At 43.7% G+C, this 26,126-nt stretch overlaps 1 protein-coding gene across 7 annotated transcripts in view; it reads right to left on the reverse strand.

Annotated features, from left to right (window-relative positions):
• Window positions 1–26,126, reverse strand: part of LAMA2 (laminin subunit alpha 2) — a 3,379,260-nt gene that overhangs the window by 1,163,927 nt on the left and 2,189,207 nt on the right. For all 7 annotated transcript variants that reach the window (XM_069234829.1, XM_069234828.1, XM_069234823.1 and 4 more), the window contains one exon: window positions 19,609–19,788. In XM_069234829.1, coding sequence (XP_069090930.1) covers window positions 19,609–19,788 — 180 coding nt within the window. The remainder of the gene's footprint in view (window positions 1–19,608; window positions 19,789–26,126) is intronic.

The raw sequence follows: 26,126 nt of genomic DNA on the forward strand, positions 1-26,126 counted from the left end.
CCGATTTGCGCCATTTTTAACGACGCCCAGACGCCATTTACATGACTCCTGTCTTAGTAAAGACAGGAGTCATGCCCCCTTGCCCAATGGCCATGCTCAGGGGACTTATGTCCCCTGGGCATGGTCATTGGGCATTGAGGCATGTAGGGGGGCACAAATCAGGCCCCCCTATGCCAAAAAAAAAAAAAAAAAAAAAAAAAAATTATACTTACCTGAACTTACCTGAATGTCCCTGGGGTGGGTCCCTCCATCCTTGGGTGTCCTCCTGGGGTGGGCAAGGGTGGCGGGGGGGTCCCTGGGGGCATGGGAGGGCAGCTGTGGGCTCATTTTGAGCCCACAGGTCCCTTAACGCCTGCCCTGACCCAGGCGTTAAAATCCGGCGCAAATGCGGGGTTTTTTGCCCCGCCCACTCCCGGGCGTCATTTTTGCCCGGGAGTATAAATACGACGCATTTGCGGCGCAGTCATTTTTTTAGACGGGAACGCCTACCTTGCATCTCATTAACGCAAGGAAGGCGTTCATTCAAAAAAATGACGCTCTTTCCTCATACTTTGGCGCTAGACGCGTCTAACGCCAAAGTATAAATATGGCGTTAGTTTTGCGCCGAATTTGCGTCGAAAAAAACGACGCTAATTCGGCGCAAACGGAGTATAAATATGCCCCTCTATGTATGTGTCTATTTGACACAATATGAAAATATACCATACATTTGAGATGGGGAGGATTTACGTAGATTAGGTCCCTACCTAGTCACAGAGTGGGATGTGGTCAATGAGAGTTGCTGACCCCACCCCAATCTGTGACATTATATCAGTGATAGACAGCCAGCCTTAGGCACTTCAGAGCTTAAAACTGGAGTGCCCAGGTCCAAGTGATGCTAGCCCTCAACATGAGGGGGAGTGCTTTGAGGCGAGGCTTAGGATGTCAAACCCACAGGGCTGTGAAAGCCTCAGCTTGTCAAAGCCCAGTTTAAACAAGCAGGCCTCTGCACACTTAGTGCAAGTACATCACCTGTCTGCCTGACCTGAACAAGAAGAGTTTCTGTCAGGCTAACCTTTGCTCAGTCTGACAGACACTTTTCTTGTCGGCGAAAAAGGTAGGCCATGGGGCCCCTCCAGGCATAAGGATGGTCTGTGGCTGATGCACTCACATTTAAAGTTTGGAGAAGCAGTGTCTTACAGGGAGTGCAGAATTATTAGGCAAATGAGTATTTTGACCACATCATCCTCTTTATGCATGTTGTCTTACTCCAAGCTGTATAGGCTCGAAAGCCTACTACCAATTAAGCATATTAGGTGATGTGCATCTCTGTAATGAGAAGGGGTGTGGTCTAATGACATCAACACCCTATATCAGGTGTGCATAATTATTAGGCAACTTCCTTTCCTTTGGCAAAATGGGTCAAAAGAAGGACTTGACAGGCTCAGAAAAGTCAAAAATAGTGAGATATCTTGCAGAGGGATGCAGCACTCTTAAAATTGCAAAGCTTCTGAAGCGTGATCATCGAACAATCAAGCGTTTCATTCAAAATAGTCAACAGGGTCGCAAGAAGCGTGTGGAAAAACCAAGGCGCAAAATAACTGCCCATGAACTGAGAAAAGTCAAGCGTGCAGCTGCCACGATGCCACTTGCCACCAGTTTGGCCATATTTCAGAGCTGCAACATCACTGGAGTGCCCAAAAGCACAAGGTGTGCAATACTCAGAGACATGGCCAAAGTAAGAAAGGCTGAAAGACGACCACCACTGAAAAAGACACACAAGCTGAAACGTCAAGACTGGGCCAAGAAATATCTCAAGACTGATTTTTCTAAGGTTTTATGGACTGATGAAATGAGAGTGAGTCTTGATGGGCCAGATGGATGGGCCCGTGGCTGGATTGGTAAAGGGCAGAGAGCTCCAGTCCGACTCAGACGCCAGCAAGGTGGAGGTGGAGTACTGGTTTGGGCTGGTATCATCAAAGATGAGCCTGTGGGGCCTTTTCGGGTTGAGGATGGAGTCAAGCTCAACTCCCAGTCCTACTGCCAGTTCCTGGAAGACACCTTCTTCAAGCAGTGGTACAGGAAGAAGTCTGCATCCTTCAAGAAAAACATGATTTTCATGCAGGACAATGCTCCATCACACGCGTCCAAGTACTCCACAGCGTGGCTGGCAAGAAAGGGTATAAAAGAAGGAAATCTAATGACATGGCCTCCTTGTTCACCTGATCTGAACCCCATTGAGAACCTATGGTCCATCATCAAATGTGAGATTTACAAGGAGGGAAAACAGTACACCTCTCTGAACAGTGTCTGGGAGGCTGTGGTTGCTGCTGCACGCAATGTTGATGGTGAACAGATCAAAACAATGACAGAATCCATGGATGGCAGGCTTTTGAGTGTCCTTGCAAAGAAAGGTGGCTATATTGGTCACTGATTTGTTTTTGTTTTGTTTTTGAATGTCAGAAATGTATATTTGTGAATGTTGAGATGTTATATTGGTTTCACTGGTAATAATAAATAATTGAAATGGGTATATATTTGTTTTTTGTTAAGTTGCCTAATAATTATGCACAGTAATAGTCGCCTGCACACACAGATATCCCCCTAACATAGCTAAAACTAAAAACAAACTAAAAACTACTTCCAAAAATATTCAGCTTTGATATTAATGAGTTTTTTGGGTTCATTGAGAACATGGTTGTTGTTCAATAATAAAATTAATCCTCAAAAATACAACTTGCCTAATAATTCTGCACTCCCTGTATAGTGGTAAAACTATCTTGGAGTCATGCCTTTTGGTGCAAGGTTACATCTGGGTTTTTCAGGTTGAGGCCTAGAGGCTCCATTTATATAGATTAAAGGTGAGAGCAAAAAAATGTATAGCTTCAAATGACATACTGCAATCTGGTGGTGGAGGAGGTATGATCTTCATTCTTCAGGAATAGGGATTTTTTTATTAGGAAGGATTAGAACAAGGGTAGGACCTTGTCCAGAAAGTCAACAAGGGGTTTAAGAATCTGCATTATTCATCAATGATGGACTCCATCAAAGACTGCAGATAGATATAGCAAAACTAATAACCATAAGTCCCTTTGGTTTAGAATGTGAAATATGTTGTCAAGTTCTTTTAAGGTTGCAGTTTCGATTCTGAAGCCACATCTGAAACTTGATTGACCAGAAGGTTTTGTATAGTCCATAGAATCATACCTTGCACATTGACAAGTTAATAACACGGTGTAAAGTGTGAAATCATCGGATAAATTACTTTTTTCAAATATCAATTGAACTATCTTTTAAACTGTGGAATAGTATATATATCAAGTGTATTTCATAATAAGAATTGTAGACTTGGTTGTCTAAACATTACAGGTTTTTATGGCAAATACTAGAGTTTCCATCCGTATCAGAATTCAGAGATCTAAGAGGAACACTATTAAGCCAGTGCATTTTGGGTGCTGAAAGCAGATGAAATCTCTAGATAACACTCTGAAGAGAGACAGAGAGAAATGTGGACAGTATTCCCATTTCCCTCCATAATTCCTCATTTCTGACAGTACCCTCACATAATATCTTGGATTCTCCAAATTCTTATCCACCCACATGGTTATAAAGACTCTGGGCGTCAGTAGCTCCAGCGGGTGGGGAGGGGTTGGAGGGGTGAAATGCAGGGGAAATTAGTAGGGCACTTGTAAAGGGCAGAGTATTTCAATTTTAGTTTTCTAAATCTTTATTCGGTCAAGTGCTGATCATAAAAGAATATAAAAACAATATCATTATACAATACATAGTCAAATTCTTTACAAGCTCAACTACAATTCATAGCTAAATTTAATAGCAGCAATAATCATCACAACCATATTAGCCACCAAAACCAGCACCTGTACAATGCAGATTATTTGTTTAATTGTTACATGAAAGGCAGCTAATGCCACATTAAATGGAGAAAATGATTTAAATAAATGTGTTATGATCATTTAACAGGGGCTCATGATCGCCTTTACAACAAATGAGGCACACAGTAATGATCAGCTTATTATACCCCAACAAAATTCTCAGGATCACACTCGCCACTAGAGAAAACTCCAGTGATAGCATCTATTAACCCAGACCCACTAGATTACTGGCTTGCACCATACAGGATTCCATGACCCACTGAATTTTTACAGAATTCATTTGCTAGTGACTTTGGTGGCCTTGTAATCATGAACTCCATTTTCCTTAGATGGATGAAGGTTGGCACAAAGGGCCATTCCACCAATATTTCTACTTGCATTTGTCTCTAAAATGTTGTTATTTACACACGTGTAAAGAATGTGCAATTTGCAAAAATACTTTGCATTTGCAGAGATACTACTTACACATGCATTGTATATTCCACCCATGAATGCTCTAAACATATCCATTTTTTGTTTTTTGATCAGGGTAGTGAGTAATCCCAGGGAAATGTGAAAGTGCAAATGAGGTGTACACCCCCAGTAGTAATTTTGGACAAATTTACAAACATGTTGACATGCTTTTACTATATGAATCTCCATGTCAATTCACACACCTGAATGGACCTATTGAATACTAGAGGTAAAGAAATGTGAATGGACACCAATAGAGCATCAAAGTGAATAAATGACAGAGAGCCGTTCATGAAAGAAAAATACCTTCATTAAATGAAAAAAGCACCACAAACAAAAATTTAACATTCTATAAATGTAATAAAGTTAACTTTGTTGCCAGCCCAATAAGAGCAAAAGGAGAATGAGTCAGGGCAATACAGACAGAAGCATGTTCAAACTTGTCCCTTGACAACAAATGATACAGACCAGCAAACATGTTGCTCTGCCAGACAACATCGATGCCAGCACCAAGAGAAGCAAACAAATCTTTGCCATTGTGAAAGATTTCACCTCATCCTCAGCCCTCACCAACTCGATCACCCATTCGTCTGACCTCTGAAACAATCTCTCTCAATTCTTCAGCAACAAAATCACCACCATTTACAGCAGTTTCAGGCCACAACTAAACTCGACAGACCTTGCTAAATCTCTCCCAATCTTATCCCAAAGCTATCAACATGACCCATCATCAAACCAGAAGAAACTACGGCCACCATGAAGTCTATCTACTCAGGGGCCCCAATAGACCCTTGTCCCCACCACACCTGCTCTAGAGAACAGCAACCCATCAGCACCAGCCTCACACCGATTTTGAATGCCTCTATCTCTTCTGACACCTTCCCAGATACTTGGAAACAGGCAACTGTCCTCTTATTAATGAATAAACCATCCGCAGACCCATCAACATTCACAAACTACAGACCAATCTCCTACTATTCCAGGCCAAGATCTTGGAGAAAATAATCGACAGACACTTCTCAGAATACCTCAATGACCACCAAAAACATGACACCACTAAGTCTTTTTTCGGACCCAACTGCAGAATGGAAACTGCACTCCTCTCTGCCACGGATGGCACCGCATGACTCTGGACAGAGGAGAGACAAATGATTTCATCCTCTTGAGTCTCTCCACAGTGTTTAACACAGTCTTCCACCCTATCCTGATCCTACACCTACATAACATTGGAATCCAAGGACACGCTCTCTGATAGATCTGCTCCTTCCCAGGCAGTCAGCCTGACACCGTACACCTTGGACACCTGTGACCTCTTCTGTGGTCATGATTTCTCTAACCAGCATCATCTACTCTCACAATATCAATGTTCTTTCCAATGCCAGTGACACACAACTCATTCTCTACCTCACCCACAAGACGGCTAGTACCCGGATCAAGCTCAGTACCAGTGTGATGGGAAAAACCAACTGGACAAAGACCAAATGTCTAAAACTGAACACCAACAAGACCCAAATCATGATCTTCAGGAAGAGCACACCCCCATGAGACTCCACCTGGAGGCCAACAGCGCTGACACCGGCACCCATCCCCACCACCATGCCAAGAACCTTGGGATCATCATCAACAGCAAACTCTCAAGACCACCCAGGTCAATGCAGTCACTGCCTCATGCTTTGATACTCTGAAGATACTGAGGAAGATTTTCAAATGGCTCCCAATCATCACCAAGAAAGCTGTGACTCACGACCTGGTCATAAGCAAGGTGGACTATGGGAACAACCTCTATGCCACAATCAAGTTTTGAGTTGGTACCATAGCTCTCTGGTAGCACAGGACCAGGAGAGAGAAAGATGACAAAGTTGTTGGCTGATTCTTTTGGTGGCCACAGATAGGGCCATGTATTCATAATTCCATTGACAAGTCAGGCTTAACTTAGAGGAAATGTATAAAGTATTTCTGCTTAACTTCAACCAGTAATACTGTGAAAACAGCACATAAGAAAAATCCCACACCATTTTAGAAAAACTGAGAAACATTTAATACATTATTTGAGTCCAATACAACAAAAATCTAATCAGTAGAACAGCAGATATAGAATTTCAAATATTAAAGGGAAGTATAGCACTTAAATGTGCTACCCGTGGTCATCTGGTCATGTGAGAGCGGGTGAAAGTAGACGTTCAGGCTGAAAACGATGGAGCACTGGCAGGATAATGGACCAGGCTAGTCTCACTAAAAGAGTTACTTTTAAAAGTCAGGCATCACAGACGGTCATCAAACATCCTGCCCGCATCATGGACGGTCATTGTTAGAAGTCACCGTGGGCCGGTGATGCTGTAGCATGAACTGTAGATTGCTGGGCTTGCTGGTGGGTGCTGTCATGTTCACCAGAGCTTGACAGTGGCGGGTGACGAGGGCTGCAAGCGCTTGGCATGAACAGGCCATTTGCAATCATGTAGAGCCCCAAACTTCAGGATTTCTCCTTTCTTTGAAGGAGGAGCTCAAGTGGCACCTCAAAAGACAACTGTCAGGGCACTTATGAACATAGGATTAGAAGTTGTTGATGTATAGAATCTTCAGTGTGGAAAGGACATCACACCATCAACAGTTCAGATTAAATTTATTTCTTGAAGCACACAGTTCATCATAATAATAGAAAATCGTCCTTGAGTTTCATATTCATATAGCCACCACAGCCAACACGTGTTTCGTCCTATGAGAGAACCCTCTCACTGACTTCACTTTTTAGTGTCCCAGAGCCATTTACCAAAAAAAAAAAAAAAAGGAAAAAAAAAAAATAGCTTTTTTTTTCTTTTTTTTTTTTTTGCGTAAATGGCTCTGGGACACTAAAAACGCTGTGAGATTACTTGACCACGGTTTGTTTTCCTATTAGATGTTGACTCATTTGGATAAAAGATAACGTCAGAGGAATTCTTCACTAGATGATTTGTTCTGAGATTGTTTGCACTTTAATGAGATTTCACAAGTATCTGGAAAGGATTATTTCTTACATAATACTTACCTGAATCAAGCCCTGATGAAGTCCGTGAGAGGATTCTCTCATAGGACGAAACACGTGTTGGCTGTGGTGGCTATATGAATATGAAACTCAAGGACGATTTTCTATTATTATGATGAACTGTGTGCTTCAAGAAATACATTTAATCTGAACTGTTGATGGTGTGATGTCCTTTCCACACTGAAGATTCTATACATCAACAACTTCTAATCCTATGTTCATGAGTGCCCTGACAGTTGTCTTTTGCACTGTTAGTTTCCCTTGAAACATTGGAGGATTAAGAAAGATCCTCTTGCCAGGAGCACCATGCCGCAATTGAAATGTTAATACTATTATATGGACTCACTGTGAGCGCCCGAATCCTATGACTTTCTTCCTAGGTGTTTTTGTTTTGACTCAAGTGGCACCTCATCTAGGGTCCAGGATCTTGGAAGCACCTCTTGGGGGCCAAGAACACAATCGAGCAGAGGCCAGCAGGGCTCAGGCCGGTCCAGTTACCAGGCCAGTTGCAGGTCCAAGCAGCATGTCAGTTGGGCAGATGCAGGGAGGCCTCTGAAACCTTGTAGGTTTCTGTAGCTCAGAACAGGAGGTCAGTTGGATGACTCTTGGTGTCACTTCAGCCTGGGATGAATGGTGTAGGTCCAGTCTTTCTTCTCAGCAAGCATGGCAGCAGGGCGGCAGAGTAAGAGGGACACTGGGTAGTAATTCTTCTGGCAGCAGGGCAGCACATCAGTCCTTCTTCTCTGGTATCCACAGGTCCAGGAGTGTACTGAAGAGTTGGATCCAATGGAATTTCTGCCTGGTTTTCACCCTCAGAGGTGCTTTAAATTTCCTGCCTTCCTGCACTTTCCCTAACGTGTCTGGAGACACAAAATACTAGTGTCAAACATTTTGGGAGGGTGCTCCAGGAGAATACTGGTGATGTGGACGTGCGGTAGATGGCAACTTCACAAAGTCAGAAATAGTCCATCCTGCCAACAACTATTCCCCCATCATGTGACCTAGGATGCAGGCTGCAGCCATAAAATGGTTGGGACAAGTAATTGGCATCTTATCTAACAGTGGTATTTTCAGAATTGAGACTTAAAATCCAAATTTTTCATTAAAGGAAGTTCTGAATTACAATTTTTAGACACCAAACTTGAAATCTCTATCTGCTTCCTGCCTTCCTGCACTTTCCCTAACGTGTCTGGAGACACAAAATACTAGTGTCAAACATTTTGGGAGTGTGCTCCAGGAGAATACTGGTGATGTGGACGTGCGGTAGATGGCAACTTCACAAAGTCAGAAATACTCCATCCTGCCAACAACTATTCCCCCATCATGTGACCTAGGATGCAGGCTGCAGCCATAAAATGGTTGGGACAAGTAATTGGCATCTTATCTAATAGTGGTATTTTCAGAATTGAGACTTAAAATCCAAATTTTTCATTAAAGGAAGTTCTGAATTACAATTTTTAGACACCAAACTTGAAATCCCTATCTGCTTCCAACTGAACGTTATCACTCATTAAATCTAATAAGTTAACCCAACTTTATCTTAAGGGAGAGGTGCACCCTGCAGGTGTGGAAAACTAATTTTACAGGTTTTCACTACCAGGACATATAAATGTTAAAATGACATGTCCAACTAGCCTACACCATGCCCTGTGTGCTGTTTAGGGCCTACCCTAGGGGGTGACTTATATGTGCAAGCTTGAGGCCTGGCAAAAGATTTATTTTGCAACATCAAAATTGCAGTTTTAAAACTGCACACATAGGCTGCAATGGCAGCCTGAGACATGTTTGAAGGGCTACTTAAGTGGGAGGCACAATAAATGCTGCAGGTCCCCTAGCAGTATTTAATGTACAGGCCCTGGGTACATGTAATACCACTTTACTAGGGACTTACAAGTAAATTAAATGTATCAGTTTTGTGTAAGTCAATATTGCCATGTTTAAAGGAGAAAGCACAAGCACATTAGCACTGGTTAGCAATGGTAAAGTGTGAAGAGTCCTAAAAGCCAACACAAGTGGGTTCAGAAAACAAGAAGTTCAAGGCAAAAAGTTTGGGGATGGCCCTGCAGAATGGGACAAGTTTAATATGTGGGAAATTTGGTTCAGTTTTCCAGGGCTATAAGGTGAGCAGTCAAATTATTTTGGAATGCTGGGGGACAAGGACCGCTGTGAGTTTATTGGAACAGCCATTCCTGTGTTGAGGGCCATAAGCAAGAATGCTGTCAATTATGATGCTGTTCATTGATATTCAAGAGTCGTAAAGAGTTGCTTGGTGCCAGAACTGAGGATCGGGAAGGAGACTAAAGACTATTTTACTCACAGGGATTAACAAGGCAGGAAAATGAGCAGGACCCTGATTTGTTTGGAAGGATGGAATGGATCAATGGGCTTAAGTAGTAAGAACACCATGAGTATGGTGAAAGAGATACTTTGTCCATGTTGCTGTTGCTGAATGCATTCCGGAGAAGCCAGATGAGCAGACTGTACCAAATGTTACTTTTGTTCATAATAAGAAAGTTTATGATGGTTACTGGTAATGGGAAGGATTGAATTGATTTTTCAAGTGTGGAGGGGTTGAACGTGGATCGCTGTTAACTTGGGAAAGGTAGACACATCTCTTGATGGCAGGTGCCCAGAACTACAGGAACCAGCATCCTTTGCGGGAGGAAGACCACCCCTTTCTCTTCCAGTGCTCAACAGGTGCTTAAATCCAGCACAGCACTCCCATAGCGTGGGCCACATCTTTTGACGGCAGGGGCCCAGAATTACAGGCACCAGCATATTTTGTGGCAGGAAGGACACACGTTACTTGTATTGCAAGCAGACACTTAGGCCCTGATTTATACTTTTTTTGCACTGCATTAGCGTCATGTTTTGATGCAAAAGTGGTGCAAACTTACAAAATACAATTGTATTTTGTAAGTTTATGCCACTTGTGCATCAAAACATGACGCTAATGCGGCACAAAAAAAGTATAAATCAGGTCCTTAAAGTCACACCACTCCCAAAGCGCAGGAAGTGCACAGGATGCACCCAGGTGGGTACCCAGGCGAACAGTAGGCCTAGAGGGGCCCATCTGAGTCCGTGAGCTGGTCCACATCTGACTAAGGTGGACCGGGCCCTCTCTCTTGTTTCTATGTTTTTTGTCTTAATATGTCTGCCCTTCTTGACTTCAGATAATGGGTAAGCCAAATTAACTTCAGTTATTGGTGTTGTTAAACGCCCTTGCACTGGGGCTAGCATTATTATGATGCTGCTTGCTTCCAGAGTAGGAGCAATTTCGGAAGAAATTAACAAAGTAGAAATCAAGGTTTGGAGTGGCTCGTGAAAAGTCACCAGTTTTGGCCTTAGTGGGTGCAGTCCTTGGTGATGGGTTTGGGCCTGGCACAAAGGTGGCTGTTGCCACCTCCAATGCTGGGCATCCTCTGCCTTCTCCATGTTTTTTGGTCCCTCAAAGGCCCTTAAACGCTAAAGATACTGCCCTTTCAGGTGGACCTAGCAAGACTACACCACGTAATTAAAAAATGAAAAGACCTACAAAGCACTTTTGTCCAGGGCAGTCAGCCAGCCTTATTCCTGTGGTAATATGCCTTGTTCAATGTTTAGCAGTTCCTACAAGATCATAGTCGACAGACTAATGGTCTTATTGACAATGAAATTGGAATCCATGCCACTTCAATCTTCTGCTCCTGCAAGCTCAGACTTTCTAAGATTATAGAAGCTATCAACAACTTGAAGTGTTGATTTAATATGCAGCTTCACAACGGTAATGACAGGTGGGCTTTTTTGTGGATCCCCTGCCCCATTCCCCCAGGGGGTGAATCTAACCCATTGATTATTTCTGTTGAAGGATCAGTACTCTCCCTCAGCTTGGGCACTCCTTTGTACAAAGACCATATGATCTTCGTGCATCTGCGTTTTTTCAATCCTTATGTCGTACCAGTCTGGGTCCCAAGTTGTAGGGGGCATGCTCTTCCCTGTGGCGACAGACGTTTCTAACTCACCAATGCCATTAGTACGGCTTTCTTCTGCAGTAAACTATATGAACAGAACTTCCCTTTTATCACTCAACACTCTTAGGGGTAATGTTGTGATTCATAATCCAGAACTTCTCCAGCAGCTACGCCTTATGTTATTGGTTAATGTCCCTGCGCTGGTGCCCAACACCACCAAAAGCTATGGACAGCTTAAAAATAAAATAATGCACTGGTTACATAAACACTTTTATAGTCTCCCTCTGTTCAAGGAAATCATTATGGCCAGGAGAGTGTCTTGGGTCAGTTCTCAACCAAAGTCCTTTGGTGGCGACTGTGAGTTCCCTTCTGTCTAAATTGTTAGCTAGTAAGGAGTCAGCATCTGGCATTTCAGTGTTTCCTTTAGGGTTTTTTATAAGCCACCTTTCTTTTGTTATAATAGGCTCAATGCATATATAGCTGCTCCTACTCCTACCGCCCATTAAGTTCTGTTCTAATGCCCAGGCCAGAGGCCAATGTTGCCATTTTTAATAATTTTGCCACATTAAGTTCAGGTGTAATAATGATTGACTGCCCAGCCCCGATGTAAGCGAGCCGTGGATAAGTTACATCAAGGACTGTTTTACTAGACCTTTTTCATTATCCAGAATCTTTAGGGACAAAGGATTACTCTTGGACCAAGAGAGGTTTTAAGGCCTGGAGGGCAAATCAGAGAGCTTATTGGCGAAAGATAAACCGTCTGAAAGAGCTTTTATACTGCTTCAGACCACCTTTTTAATCGAACCGTACCGCACCTATATGCCTGATTACTATCGATTTCTTTTGATACCCTTTGGATTACATTTAATACATCATGTATTAACAGTCCCCTGACACAGCTCATTTGGCTCTACCTTTATTTCATGTAGCTGTAATAACGCCTCAGCTCAGGACACGTTGCACTTTATCATGTTTTGCACTTTTTAGAAACGATTACACAAGCCTTTTACTGTCCCATTGTTCGCTGACAAGTATTTTGCACAATTTTGTCCTTCTAAGTTTTACCTAATGTTTCTACCGAATGTGTTTACTTGCTTTAATCTGGCTCTTTTATTTACCTCGTGCTGTTCGTCTGAAAAATACTTGATTTATTACATTATGTGGTTTTAGAACCTCTGTAGGCCACTCGATGTTATTGCCAAAATTTGTTTTTTAACTGTTGCTGTTTTTATCTGTATTATATACGTTGCTTTATGCTCTATAATGTGTGTTCTTTTATGTTTTCTTGTTAAAACCGAATAAAGATTGATTGTTTGAACTTGAGGATGGTAGAGATTCATTTTAAAGCCAAACTGTTCGCTGTACGGTTTAGCCCAAGTACAAAGTGCAAATGTCTTTCTGAGGGGACTGATATGAGGGGATACAGTGTAGTGGGGGATGCGGAAAAGAAAAATAACATTATTTATATTTAAGCTAAAATCAACATGAAGGACTGAAAGGACATCCGGTCACAGATGACTATTACGCAGCCCTGATTTTGGTCTGGAGGGGGGTTCTGAAAACTGAAAAGAGTATTTGAATATCTTCAGCGAACTGGTGATGGAAAGCAATTGATGAAAGGGTATTGCAGAGATGGTTGATATAAAAAGAATAGAGGAGGGGGTTGTATTTTGAGTGTTGCATGCCGAAAGGTAGAAGGGCGATGGAGAATTGGGCTGGCCACTTGAAAACTATAAAGGAGTGCCTGGAAATGCATGAGAAAAAATATGAAAGGACTGTGCCTTAGTTCGCTATGGAGGAGAGTGAAGGCCGGAACAAAGATTAGTCAGCTGTGTTGAAGTTAGCAGATGAGTCAAGGAGGATCAGGATGGAGAATAGATGGTTGTAATGAGCAGTGGGGCAGAATATGCAGTCCCGTGTTGAAGCTGTCTTTTGGAGTGGAACTAGCATAATCCCGACTGGAGAGTGTGAAGAGGGCTGATGATTTAGTGGTAAAGTGTGAATCATCTGAATGTAGGTCTTTTTGAGAAGAAGGAAATGTATTGATAGATGATGAGTCCTCTAGCGCTTTTGAACTTTTTCGAAAAGATGGATAGCTACGGATATTTCAATGAAGCTGTGATGTATTCCATAAAACCAAACGCCAGACTGAATGATTTCACACCGACCAGGGCGAAATCTGTATTGCACAACAGAAATCTCACGAAATGTGTCTACATTGGTTTACACATATTTTGCAAATGTTTTCTTCTCATTTGAATACATGTTTTTCATGGACCTTTCACCCACACACAAGATGTCAAAACAGAAAATGACTTACAGGAACTGATAAATTAACATGCAGCCTAGCCAACAGGTATTTTCTACGTGGACCAGTCTCCTGCTGGTATCTCATGTGACTTTTGTACAAAAAATACACCATTGTTTAACATTTTCATGCAGACAACAGTCAACATAAATGTTGCATGATGATGCAAATTTTCATGACAATTACACATATATCAAAGAAAATTGCATTCCTACTCACCTTTACTTTTACGATTTTTAAAGCTAAAGGGACTGAAATGTTACAAGAGGGGCTGACTGGAGGATCAGGATGAGCTTAAAAGGTTCAGTGAGAGTAGTAGCAGCAGCAATACTAGTCATGAAAATGCTCCTTAGATTTTACCCCCAAATGGCAGATGAAAGGCCAATCAGGGGACACACGGTTTTGCTTGTGTCGCCAAACAAACGAGAAATTTAAATACATACTCTATAAGCATACTGCTGGGCCCCTGTTGCGCAAAGAGTTTCTAGGCCTTGAAGGAAGAACCTGCAGGTCAGCGGCCTTTGAGGCCTACACCCTCAAAACCTTATGTTGAATGCTCTGCTGGTGCAGTATTTAATGATTTTTAACAACCAGATAAAAGCATCATCTGTGACTTAAGCAGGGTATTGGCCAATGGAATTTGAAGGACCTTATTCCTAATATAGTGGGCTGTGTTGCTTGGGCTTCTTACGCTATTATTAATGATTCAATTGGCCGCGTTGCTAAGGGTAGAGTATGAGGAATTGTCCCCTGTCCCGCCCACTGGATACTGTGAACAGCGTTGCTAGGGGATGATCACAAAGAACATCTACTCCTATCCCGACCACGTAGGGACACCTTCCTGCACATAAACAATCAATAATGGCATTTTGTTCTTCCTATGTATGCTGCAGGAAAAGCACAAAACGAGGAAAATGAAAGTATTTCTCTTTGTTGCACCACTCTAATGCCACCCTTGGGGTGGCGTTAGTTTTTGGTGCTGCCTCAGATTTACGTTTCCTTGTGAGTCAAAAAGCAATGGGTGTTGCAGTGGAACTCCCCCAGAAACACACATTGCATGTCGCTCTGCCACAGAAAATTGTGTCAGGGCCCATATTTATAAGCCGGCGTTAAGCCACAAAAAGTGTAAACATGGCGCAGAGCACAGCACCACCGCAGCGTCACATAAAGTGGCTCTCTGGAGGTTCTGGGGTTTGTAAATGTGCCCCTAAGTCTTTTAATTGAAGGTATCATGTATGTATAGATTGATCGCAGAAAAAATCTACTACTATTCTGACCACAGAGGCAGTTTACCCCTGTGCATCTGAGTATGTCATACGGCCCCTAGCTTAGGGAAGATGCTGTTTTTTAATTACTGTTGCCTCGCTTTTTATGTTTACACAGTGCACTTTTCACACGCCTTGTGCTTTGTGTGCTCTCTACGATTGCACTATACTCTTTCACATAAATCGCCGTGCTTAGTCAAGTTGTGATGGGCATTACTTACCAACTTTGTACTCTTAAATCTTTCTTCTTTTATAGTCCTTAGATGACAGTATGACTTAATGATTGTCAAAGGTGAATGTCTATTCTCGTGAAGGTTTTAGGGCCAGATGTAGGAAGCATTTTGCATGGTGCAAACTGTGAAAATCGCAGTTTGCGCCATGCAAAATGCTCATCGCGAAAATGTGAATGCAACTCGCAAGTAGGAAGGGGTGTTCTCTTCCTATTTGCGACTCGCATTGCGATGCTAAATTGCTATGTGACCGCGAACGCGGTCGCAAAGCAATTTGCAGTTACCACCAGTGTCACACTGGTGATAACCCATTCGCAAAAGGGAAGGGGTCCCTTTGGGACCCCTTCCCCTTTGAGAATGTTGCCAAAAATGTTTTTTCAGAGCAGGCAGTGGTCCAATGGACCACTACTTACTCTGAAAAAACGAAACCAAATGGTTTCGTTATTTGTTTTTTATTGCGGGCTGCAATACAAAAAAAAAACTGCTTTATTTAAAAAGCAGTCACAGACATGGAGGTCTGCTGTCTTCAGCAGGCCACCATCCCTGTGAGTGCAGGGACTCGCTATGGGGTCGCAAAATGCGACCCACCTCATTAATAGTAATGAGGTGGGTCTTTGCGACCCCATAGCGATTTACAGACGGTGTCTGAGACACCGTTCTGCATCCAAATTTGCAAATCGGAAATTGCGAGTTGCACCGACTCACAATATCTGAATCACAAATTCGGAACTTGCTACATCTGGCCCTTAGTCCTTTAATTGAATGTCTGATTTTAAAACCACTGATTTGTTTTTGTTTATGGTCTTAATAAACTAAGGGCCACATGTACGAAGCATTTTGCACGTCGAAAACGACGAATCAGGCCATTTGTAATGTGCCAAATGCAATTTCGGATGCACAGACCCATTTTTGTGATTCAGTAATCTATTTACTGAATCGCAAAAAGGGTTTACGAGTCACATTTAGGAAGGGGTGTTCCCTTCTTAATTGCGAGTCGCAGTCCCATGTATGATTGTTTTTTAACCGCAAATGCAGTCGCAAAACAATCACAGTTAGCACCAGTTTCAAACTGGTGCTAAACCATTCACAGAGGGGAAGGGGAAATGGCAGCGAAAATGTTTTTTCAGAGCAGGCAGTGGTCTGACCACTGCCTGCTCTGAAAAAATGAAAAGAAAACTTTTCATTTTTTGTTTTCGAAATGCATCTCGTTATCCTTTAAGGAAAACGGGCTGTATTTTTTTTAAAAACTGCTTTATTTAAAAGCAGTCACAGACATGTTGGTCTGCTGTCTCCAGCAGGCCACCGTCCCTGTGAGGGCGGCCATTCCCAATGGGGTCGCAAATTGCGACTTACCTCATGAGTATTCATGAGGTAGGTCATTTGTGACCCCATTGGGAATCACAAACAGTGTCATTGACACTGTTGTACATAAGGTTTTGCGACTCACAAATTGCGAGTCGCTCTGACTCTCAATTTGCGAGTCGCAAAACCTGTATTTTGTACAACAGTGAGAGTAATTATCCATCACCCAGGAGGAAAGGGGTCTACTGAGTAAAATGAGAAGAAAGGGCAATGTAATTGTGCAAAATAAATCAATGTACATGATTTTTATTTTAGGCTGTTTGCCAGTTTTGTTTTAATACAGGAATGGTGCTCTGTGATTCTGTATCAATAACTAGAGTGCACAGCTACTGGGGCCTTAATCCTCATGGATTAACATAAATCCATTTTGGCAACTTAATGAACCTAGTGCAAAAAGTGCATTTAGCTCCTCAAGAGATGAGGAGACCAAAGTACTGAGCAGCAAATTATTTGGATTCGATTCTTGTCCATAAAAAATTAGTTCATCCAATAACACACAGTTATGTTATACAAACATGTAACCTGACTACAGAAAAACAGCACCAAGGAAAAAGTACAGGCACTATGGCCCTCATTATGAATATGGCGGTCAGGACCGCTATGCCAGGGGTGGCGGAAATTACCGCCATATAATAAACACAGGAAGACCGCCACATGCGGAACTCCGTCACTGGCAGGCTTCCGCCGCCAGGCAGCCTGACAATGGCGGAGTTCCCTCTCCGACAGGGCAGAGCTGCAAGCAGCGCTGCCCGCCGGATAATGCACCTGTGTTCCCCCAGCCTTTCCCTGGCGGTTTAGGCTGCTGGGGAAAGGCTGGCGGAACGGTTGCCCCGGGGCCCCCCGGGGGGGGCCCTTGCACTGCCTATGTCCTTGTCATGGGCAGTGCAGGGGCCCCCGAGCACAGCCCCGTTGCGCATGTCACTGCCCAATTTACGGACAGTGATATGCGCAACGGGTGCTACGGCACCCGCCGCACTGCTACATTGACACATGGGGCCGTCGACAATGTACAGGCCCAGCGGAATGTTGTTTATCAGGCCGGCGTGCTGGTGGTCGTTGTTTTGACCACCAGCACCGAACTCAGCGGGATTTCCCGCCAAGTTTGTAATGACCTCCTATTTGTGGTGTCCTCTTTTACCTGTATTGCCTGGCTGTAACATTTCTTAAATATTTTACTGTTCTTTGTTTTGCGGGGTGCTTATTCCACTCACTTACTACTCTTTTCTTGAACAAAAAAAACAATCTTCATTATTTTTGTGTACTTATCCAGTATCTTTTTCCGTCCTATGATTCTAGGAGTATTCTTTCATTCAAGCATACATTTTCCTGCCCGAGCTATGATGGAGGGTCTGTTGACAGTGTAAAAAAAGCCCCTATCTGATTTCCTTTGGTGCATTAGTGGAGTAATTATCAGAAATATCACTGTTGAATGGAACAAGCATTGCAGCCCTCCTTCCCCATCCCACATGCAAGGTTTTTTTTTATCTGCAGGATCCAATCAGATCCCGTGTTAGTGCGCCCCTACAGTGCCTCCATTCAGGACATCTCTTCTAGACTCAGACAGCAAAATTGGTCGTAGCACTGGAAGACAAGTGGTTAAATCCTTGTATGGGATATGTCCCCATGAAACTGATCCATCCTGCAAATAATGGGTGGAAGCATACTGCTGTCAAAAACATCTGGTTTCTGCCAATAGCGTGCTTGGACTAACTGTGTTACGCTAATGTGATGTTTACTCTCTCTGGTAATTTCCATTGTGTCTTCTTGATCCCTTCTTTCCTCCAAGGTGTTCATGTTTACGTTATTCAGCCTCTTCTTAAAAGAAATGTGTTCAGTGCACTCGCAAATTTAGTAGTACTTTTTTTCTAACATAAATTGTTTTATTATTATCCATATAGTTATGCGCAGTAACCTCACATATCTTGATTACACTTTGAGATCTCTGCAAAGCACAATGCTCCGGAATGTTTTAAATAGTGAAAGAGGGAAAGCATTATTGATTCTTTCCTGCAGTGGGAAACAATTGTCACTGGTACAAATCTGAATCCACCCTGACCAGAAATACAGATGTTTAAAACAAATAACAGTCTCTTGCTGCAGCTGGGATGAGTTGTTGCTACTACAAGAGACCATAAAAGGCAAAAAGATGAAGGTCTTGTACCGCTCAGTACCATTCCCCATTCCCTGCCCTATGCCTTTCTATGCCCTCAAAGTTCACAACTAGCCTGGACCTGGACTAGGTTCTGCCACACTGATGCTGGTACATTTTGGCAGCACTGGCCTACTTAGCTGCACCATATAACACTCAAATCACACACACTGTGAATTGGTTAGACTACCTTCTGATCTGTCCACTATTAGAAGACTTCACCAGAACCTCCTAATGGTGATCATGTCATGGAAATGCATTTTTGCCTTGATTTCTTGCTTCGGTATATCCTGTCTCTTCATTAAGAAACATTCCGGGCCACAGAAAGGCCACAATGGAGGCAGGCCAGTAGACATGTGAAATGTGGAAACTTCAACCGACTTCATGAAGACATACATTTTCTCATTTCTTCTGACTATGGGAGAGTAACGAAAAGTGACCACCACTAGCTAGGTCCTAAATTCCTAGATAAAATGATCCAGCAGCAGCAAAATCGCCATTGAACACCCCATTCTGTGCCACAGATGTATCTACCTTTTCACATTGTTTCACAAACTAAAGGCCATCATACACAACAAGCTCAGTATAACTCTCCTGTTTATCGACCTTAACACCTTACTTTTCAACCAGTTGTTATGCATGGGATGTTCAGGCCCAAAATGCTTGCTACTTGATCTACATTAACCAAGATTAGCCTCCTAGGTTACTTGCCTATTTTAAAATTCTGTTTGGTTTCCTGTCACACTAGAGCATCATCCTTGTATAAAACATTGTATAAATGCTTGTATTCAATGCAAATGTACGAATGATACCAACTATAAACAGTTCACTTTCATTGATGGGGATTTCAGTGTTACAAATGAAAGGCTAATCGCAATGCATTCCAATTTCATCTAAATGGACTCCATTTAAATTTGTCAATATTTTTTGTCATTTGTTTCTCTGCGCGCAAGAAACTATCAGCATTCTAATTGATGATTCACCCATCTTTCATTCTTACCTTTCGTCCTTCAAATTGTTCAGGAAGTTTCCAGAAGAAAGGCTCCGAATGCAGGTCTTGCACCACCTGATCAATATTTGCTATGATCTCTGGATGTTGAAATATGACACCCTTAGTAGTTCTGTGCTGATGTGTGAAGTCCACCAGAGGTAGGATCATTTGTTCAGGCTTTAATGTCAACTACACAAAGCACAAAACACACAATCAGTCATCAGTAGCCTATAGAAAGCTACCTCAAACTAGGACCCAAGAGTTGAAGAATTAACATCAGAGGGTTGAATCCAGTGCTGTGATAAGCAAATATAAACTGTAGATGTGATATTTCTTATCCCTGAGTTGGAAGGACAAATCTCGGTTGATATATTTTATAAAGATATGCTAGAAGGAACACTTAAAATTGCTGTTTTATATTTCTGAAGTCATACTAATGGCAGTTGTCTACTATACAAACATAAATTAACAATATTGGAGTAACACAATAAGATTGTCTGCAACTTTAGAATTAAACGTTGAAAAGCTGATTTCCACTTTTAGAAGTCAATAAGTGGTTAATTTGAGCCGGTATTTGTTGTTGCTCGGCATCAGCACTTACTTCTCAATGCCAGCACTTACGACACGGTGGTGCAGTTTGTCTATTTGTGAAGTGAACATATAAGCAGCGTAATAAACAGATTTACATTCAAAATAATATCATCACATCCCTACTATTTTTACACTTTTGGGTTGCATGGAGTAAGTGTCTTGGACTCCTCGTCCTGATTAATCAATAAAAGCTCAATTGACCTTGGATTTCTGAAAGGTTAACAACATTTTAGAGAGTAGCTAGTGTATGATACCTTGTTAGTTTCTTTTTAACCCCATCAGAGATCAAAGTGACTGATGGTCCATGACCAAAAGCAGAAAATGTGGATGAGTTCCATAGGCAACTGAGAATGTTTACAGTGTCCTTTTCAGACATTTTAGTGTCCATCTAGTAAGAAAACTGATAAGGCTATGGTAGACAAATATAGAGAATATGTGCTGGAGAGCAAGTTAAACAAGTGGTAGCCAAGCAAATTGTTTTAGCTTCTGTTTTGGGGTGTGTCAAATCTGCATAATTTGCGTTTGTGTAACTATTTACATTTTCAGGGTAACTGTCTTAAATTAATGCATAATTACATGAAATGCAAATCTGTCATCTAGAGCTACAATTGAGCGTGAAATAATTCGTTTGTGTAACAAGGATGCATTTCACACAAAAATGTTGAAAAATCATACTTGCTGCAAACACCAGCTGCTTTCCTTCTGGTTATTTACGTTGCTTCCACCCTCTTCACAGCATAATTACATGGCACAACATAATGCGGTAATTTTGGGAATTTCACATAGTGAATGCAATGATAAATTCCCCAAAGGATGCGAATTACGACAGTGTAGCTTACATTTCTCCCAGTCCTAATTCTGCATGTTTAAAATCCCTTCACCAACACACACACAGAACATTTGAAATGTGGTAAAGAAGAGGTATGGCTGAGCAGAAAAACCAGACAAAAGTACACCCTCCACAAAAACGCATCAACACACACATGAACACACATCAAGTGCAGTACAGGTAGTAGCAGTGCAAGTTTCTATTACAAACCAAGAACAAGTAAAGCAAGGGAAGCAGCAGCGCATGTGTTCTTATAAACAAAGTAGTTAATGTATAGGCACAATGAATATAAGCATTTTTACACTAAAAGAACAACTGTAAAAGAAGCAGCAGAACACCCCCCCAAACACACAGACAACTATTAGCTTATGTCAAACATTGTGTCAAGCTTCATACATATGTTAAAGGACCTGATTTCATCCGCAAAACAAATTGTCTTACTGCAAATCGGTTCCTAAGTTATGCCTTTGTTTTCTGCCCACCACTGCCATATCTTGGATTTTTTTGCGGGCAGCCCCTCGCCTGATACATGGGTACCTCAAGCCCCATGCAGTAGTTGTGATGCTATTAATTGTGTTTGACCAATGACTTTGTGTTTCACCACTGCGCATATTAGTTGCTCAATGTTCACCAGTAGCACATTATGGCCCTGATTCTAAGCTTGGCGGGCGGCGGTAGCCACCCGCCAAGCGGGAACCGCCAGAAGACCGTACCGCGGTCAAAAGACCGCGGCGGTCATTCTGGGTTTCCCACTGGGCTGGCGGGCGACCGCCGAATGTCCGCCCGCCAGCCCAGCGGGAAACACCCTTCCCACGAGGAAGCCGGCTCAGAATGGACCCGGCGGAGTGGGAAGGTGCGACGGGTGCAGTTGCACCCGTTGTGAATTTCAGTGTCTGCAAAGCAGACACTGAAATTCTTTGTGGGGCCCTCTTACGGGGGCCCCTGCAGTGCCCATGCCATTGGCATGGGCACTGCAGGGGACCCCAGGGGCCCCACGACACCCCATACCGCCATCCTGTTCCTGGCGGGCGAACCGCCAGGAACAGGATGGCGGTATGGGGTGTCAGAATCCCCATGGCGGAGCAGCAAGCTGCGCCGCCATGGCGGATTCCCATGGGCAGCGGAAAGTCGGTGGTACACCGCCGGCTTTCCGCTTCTGGCCGCGGCTGTACCGCCGCGGTCAGAATGCCCGGCGGAGCACCGTCAGCCTGTTGGCGATGCTACCGCCAACCTCCGCCATGGCGGTATTTACCGCCAGGGTCAGAATGACCCCCTATATGTTTTGTTCAGTTCAGCTGCCCATTGGCTTTTACATTGCATTAGCCATTACATTCTGTATTCTGCCTATTGGCTTTGACATGCTGTATTCAGCTTAGCTGCCTATTGGCTTTGACATGATATTAGACATTACATTTTGTATTCAGCTCAGCTGCCTATTGGCTTTGACATGATATTAGACATTACGGGGGTCATTCTGACCCTGGCGGTAAATACCGCCATGGCGGAGGTTGGCGGTAGCACCGCCAACAGGCTGGCGGTGCTCCGCCGGGCATTTTGACCGCGGCGGTACAGCCCGGTCAGGAACAGGATGGCGGTATGGGGTGTCGTGGGGCCCCTAGGGGCCCCTGCAGTGCCCATGCCAATGGCATGGGCACTGCAGGGGCCCCCGTAAGAGGGCCCCACAAAGAATTTCAGTGTCTGCTTTGCAGACACTGAAATTCGCGACGGGTGCAACTGCACCCGTCGCACCTTCCCACTCCGCCGGCTCCATTCTGAGCCGGCTTCCTCGTGGGAAGGGTGTTTCCCGCTGGGCTGGCTGGGTCAGCTGCCTATTGGCTTTTACATGACATTAGACATTACAGTTGATATTTAGGTTAGCTGCCTATTGGCTTTAACGTGGAGTTAGACATAGCAGTTGAAACATCGCAGATGTCTGTATTCTTCCAAGCTGTGTTTTTCCACAAGATGAACCAAGCTGTTTTCTTCACACTAGACTAGCCTGATAAGAGAGAGTACATTTGGTGTTTTCCTTTCTGCTCAGCCTTGGGAATAGGAGAAGTCTAGGAGATCTGGCCAGTCTCCAAAGGCTTGCGTAGTTTTCCCAGGTCTGAGAGGAGGGGGCACACTTTTGTAAGGATGACTCGGGGCTACAGTGAGTTAGATTCGAATCCGCTTGACTTCAGGCTGGAACTAGGCGTCAGTTGCCAGTCTCCCGTGTGGGTAGATAATCTCTTTCTCGCAGTTGACCGGAGTCATCAACTTGCAGACCCCAGAAAGATGAAGCTGAAGATAGGTCCTACTTGCTCATACGGTGATGAATTTTGACTTTTATGCTTTGCTACTATAATCATATATTCTAATATATATCTGCTGTGTACATTGCAACTGAGGCTACTTTGTGCTTGAATTCTATTAATTCGTCTCTCAAGAACTTGTGGGTGGGGAAGAATTAACAACAATAAAGGTCTTCTTTGAACTCAGAAGTGCATTCCAGAGAGGTTCTGTAAGCTCTGATATGAGATAAGTAGGAAAGCAGAACAGTAGTCCAGGGCCCATTTCCAGGCAGTCAATAAAGGTGTGTTGTGGGACTTCAAAGACCATGTTATGTCCCTTTTGGTTGTGACAAGGCCCAGAAAGAGCAAGGCTCATTTATATCTGTCCCCACCCAGATTGTCTAGTATATGCAGTATGATAAGCCTGGGGTCTAATTGGATAGTCCATGAAAGCACCCCGCCAAGACAATCAGCAACACCATGCCAAAAATGCTCAAAGGAAGTACATTCCCAAACCGTGTGTAGAAAAGTGCCATCAGCTGCCTTACAGCAGAGGCACTGTGGCGACTCCACCACCCCTATGCACCATAGTCTGTGCCTGGTGTAGTACAAGTTATGAATTTTTAAAGATTAAAATGCAATATAGTGCTTAAAAGCATAAAGTGCCAACAAAAGATATCTTGCCACAGTAGACTGTGTTCAATTGAAAAGTTCAGGCCTATCCTGGAGCACGGGTCAGATACAGTCCCGGATAAGTCCATAAAAAGAGGTTTTTTGCTTTGCGGAAAGATGAACTTGTGGTGACTCGTGTTCATTCTTCAGGCAAGCAGTGAAATTCCAGATCGAGCAGGCATGTTCGTGACCACAAAGAACCCAAATGCTTTACTCCAGGAGCCAAAAAACACTTCTAAGGGCACAGGACTGGGAAGGCATGTCTTGAGGGTCAGGAGCTGGTTGAAGACAGGCCAGCAGCTGTAGCAGGTGAGTTGGAAATCGTTTGTGGGCCTAAGATTTCAGAAAAGAGTAGGCAAGTCAGCAAGCCCTTGGGGTCACTTTGGTTCTGGGATGTAGAGATGTAGGTCTAGTCCATCTCACTCCAGCCAAGAGGGTAACAGGCAGCAGGTCAGCTCAGCAAAGCAGGAATCCAGCAGAGTAGCAACTCAGCAGAGTGACAACCCTTGTAGCAACACCTTCTTCCTGACAGATTAATCACAGATCCAGAAGTGTACTGAGTTGGTGGCATCAGAGGTCCAGTACTTAAACCTAGTTCTGCCTTTGAAGTGAAGGAGACTTTAAAGAAAGGTCTTTGAAGTGCAACAAGCTCCTCCCTTCCTGTGCCCTCGCTCCAAACTCCTACAGGGTGGTATGCAGTCCTTTTATGGCACTGACCATTCAAGCGTGTCAGCCCTCCCTCCCACATTCGCCAGGATAGCCCATCAGTCACTCCTAAGCTCCTTTTTTGTGTGGCTGTCTAGAGGGAATACAAAAGCCTAGCTGTCACCCCACCCCTCGACGTGTATTGGAGAAAGACAGCAAGCACCAAATGGTTACAGTAAGAAACTGGCAACTTTCTAAAAGTGGCATTTTCTGAACTACTATTTAAAATCTGACTTTAGCATGAATTGTGGTTTTAAATTGTGAGTTCAGAGACATCAAACTTGCAAAGTCTATCTCTTTGCAATTGGGAATTCCACTTAAAAGATGTATTAACCCCTACGGTGCCTTGGACGAGGTGGTCTCATCCCAGCACACGGTTCCTGTGTGCCTGGGACGAGACCACCTCGTCCTGCACCGGGCCCATGGGGGAAGCACTAGCGCTCCCCCGTGGGCCCCCCACCCACACTGCCCCATCAGGGATGAAAGGGGAATCGCTTCCCCTTTCACCCCTGACCCCCTCATCCTCCCCAGTGACGCCTGATGATGTTAGCACGCGATCGCGTGCCGACCTCAATAGAGGTCGCCGCCCGTCGATGCGGAAGAGAAATGCTTAGCATTTTTCTTCCGCTCGGGAGGAGGGGGGGGAGGGACATCAGAAGAAAGGAAAGGCTTTTCATTTCTTTCGATGTCATTCTGAGCATTTCTGCTGCCCGATCGCGATGCGATCAGGCAGCAGAAATTCCCACTAGACACCAGGGAAATTAGTTTTTTTAAAAATTTACATGAGAGGAGCGGCCTCTTGGGCAAGGGTAGCTCCTTAGGGGGCCAAATAATTTCTAGGTCATTACTGCCCCCCCGGGGGCAGATTGGCCTAATATAATTAGGCCGATCTGCCCCCGGGGGGGCAGAAATGCCTTCTAGACACCAGAGAATTTGTTTTTCTTTTTTTTAATTTTTTTACTGACCCCTTAGGCAAGGGTTGCTCCCTGGGGGGCCAAATTTTGCTTAGGCCATTTCGGCCTTATATAATTAGTCCGATCTGCCCCCGGGGGGGCAGAAATGCCCACTAGACACCAGGGATTTTTTTTGTGTGTTTTCTAATACAGGGAGCGGCCACTTGGGCAAAGTTTGCTTCCTAGGGGGCCATATTATTTGTAGGCCATTTCTGCCCCACCGGGGGCAGATTGGCCTAATATAATTAGGACGATCTGCTCCGGGGGGCAGAAATGCCCACTAGATACCAGGGATTATTTTTTGTGTGTTTTCTAATAAAGGGAGCAGCCCCTTGGGCAAGGGTCGCTCCCTAGGGGGCCATAATACTTTTAGGCCATTTCTGCCCACCCTGGAGGCAGATCGGCCTAATATAATTAGGCTGATCTGACTCCAGGGGGGGCATAAACCACTAGACACCAGGGATTGGTGTGTGTGTATGTGTGTATTTTGTTTGGGGGGCAGCC

Source organism: Pleurodeles waltl, chromosome 5 (genome assembly GCF_031143425.1).
Source record: "Pleurodeles waltl isolate 20211129_DDA chromosome 5, aPleWal1.hap1.20221129, whole genome shotgun sequence".
NCBI classification, from domain to species: domain Eukaryota; kingdom Metazoa; phylum Chordata; class Amphibia; order Caudata; family Salamandridae; genus Pleurodeles; species Pleurodeles waltl.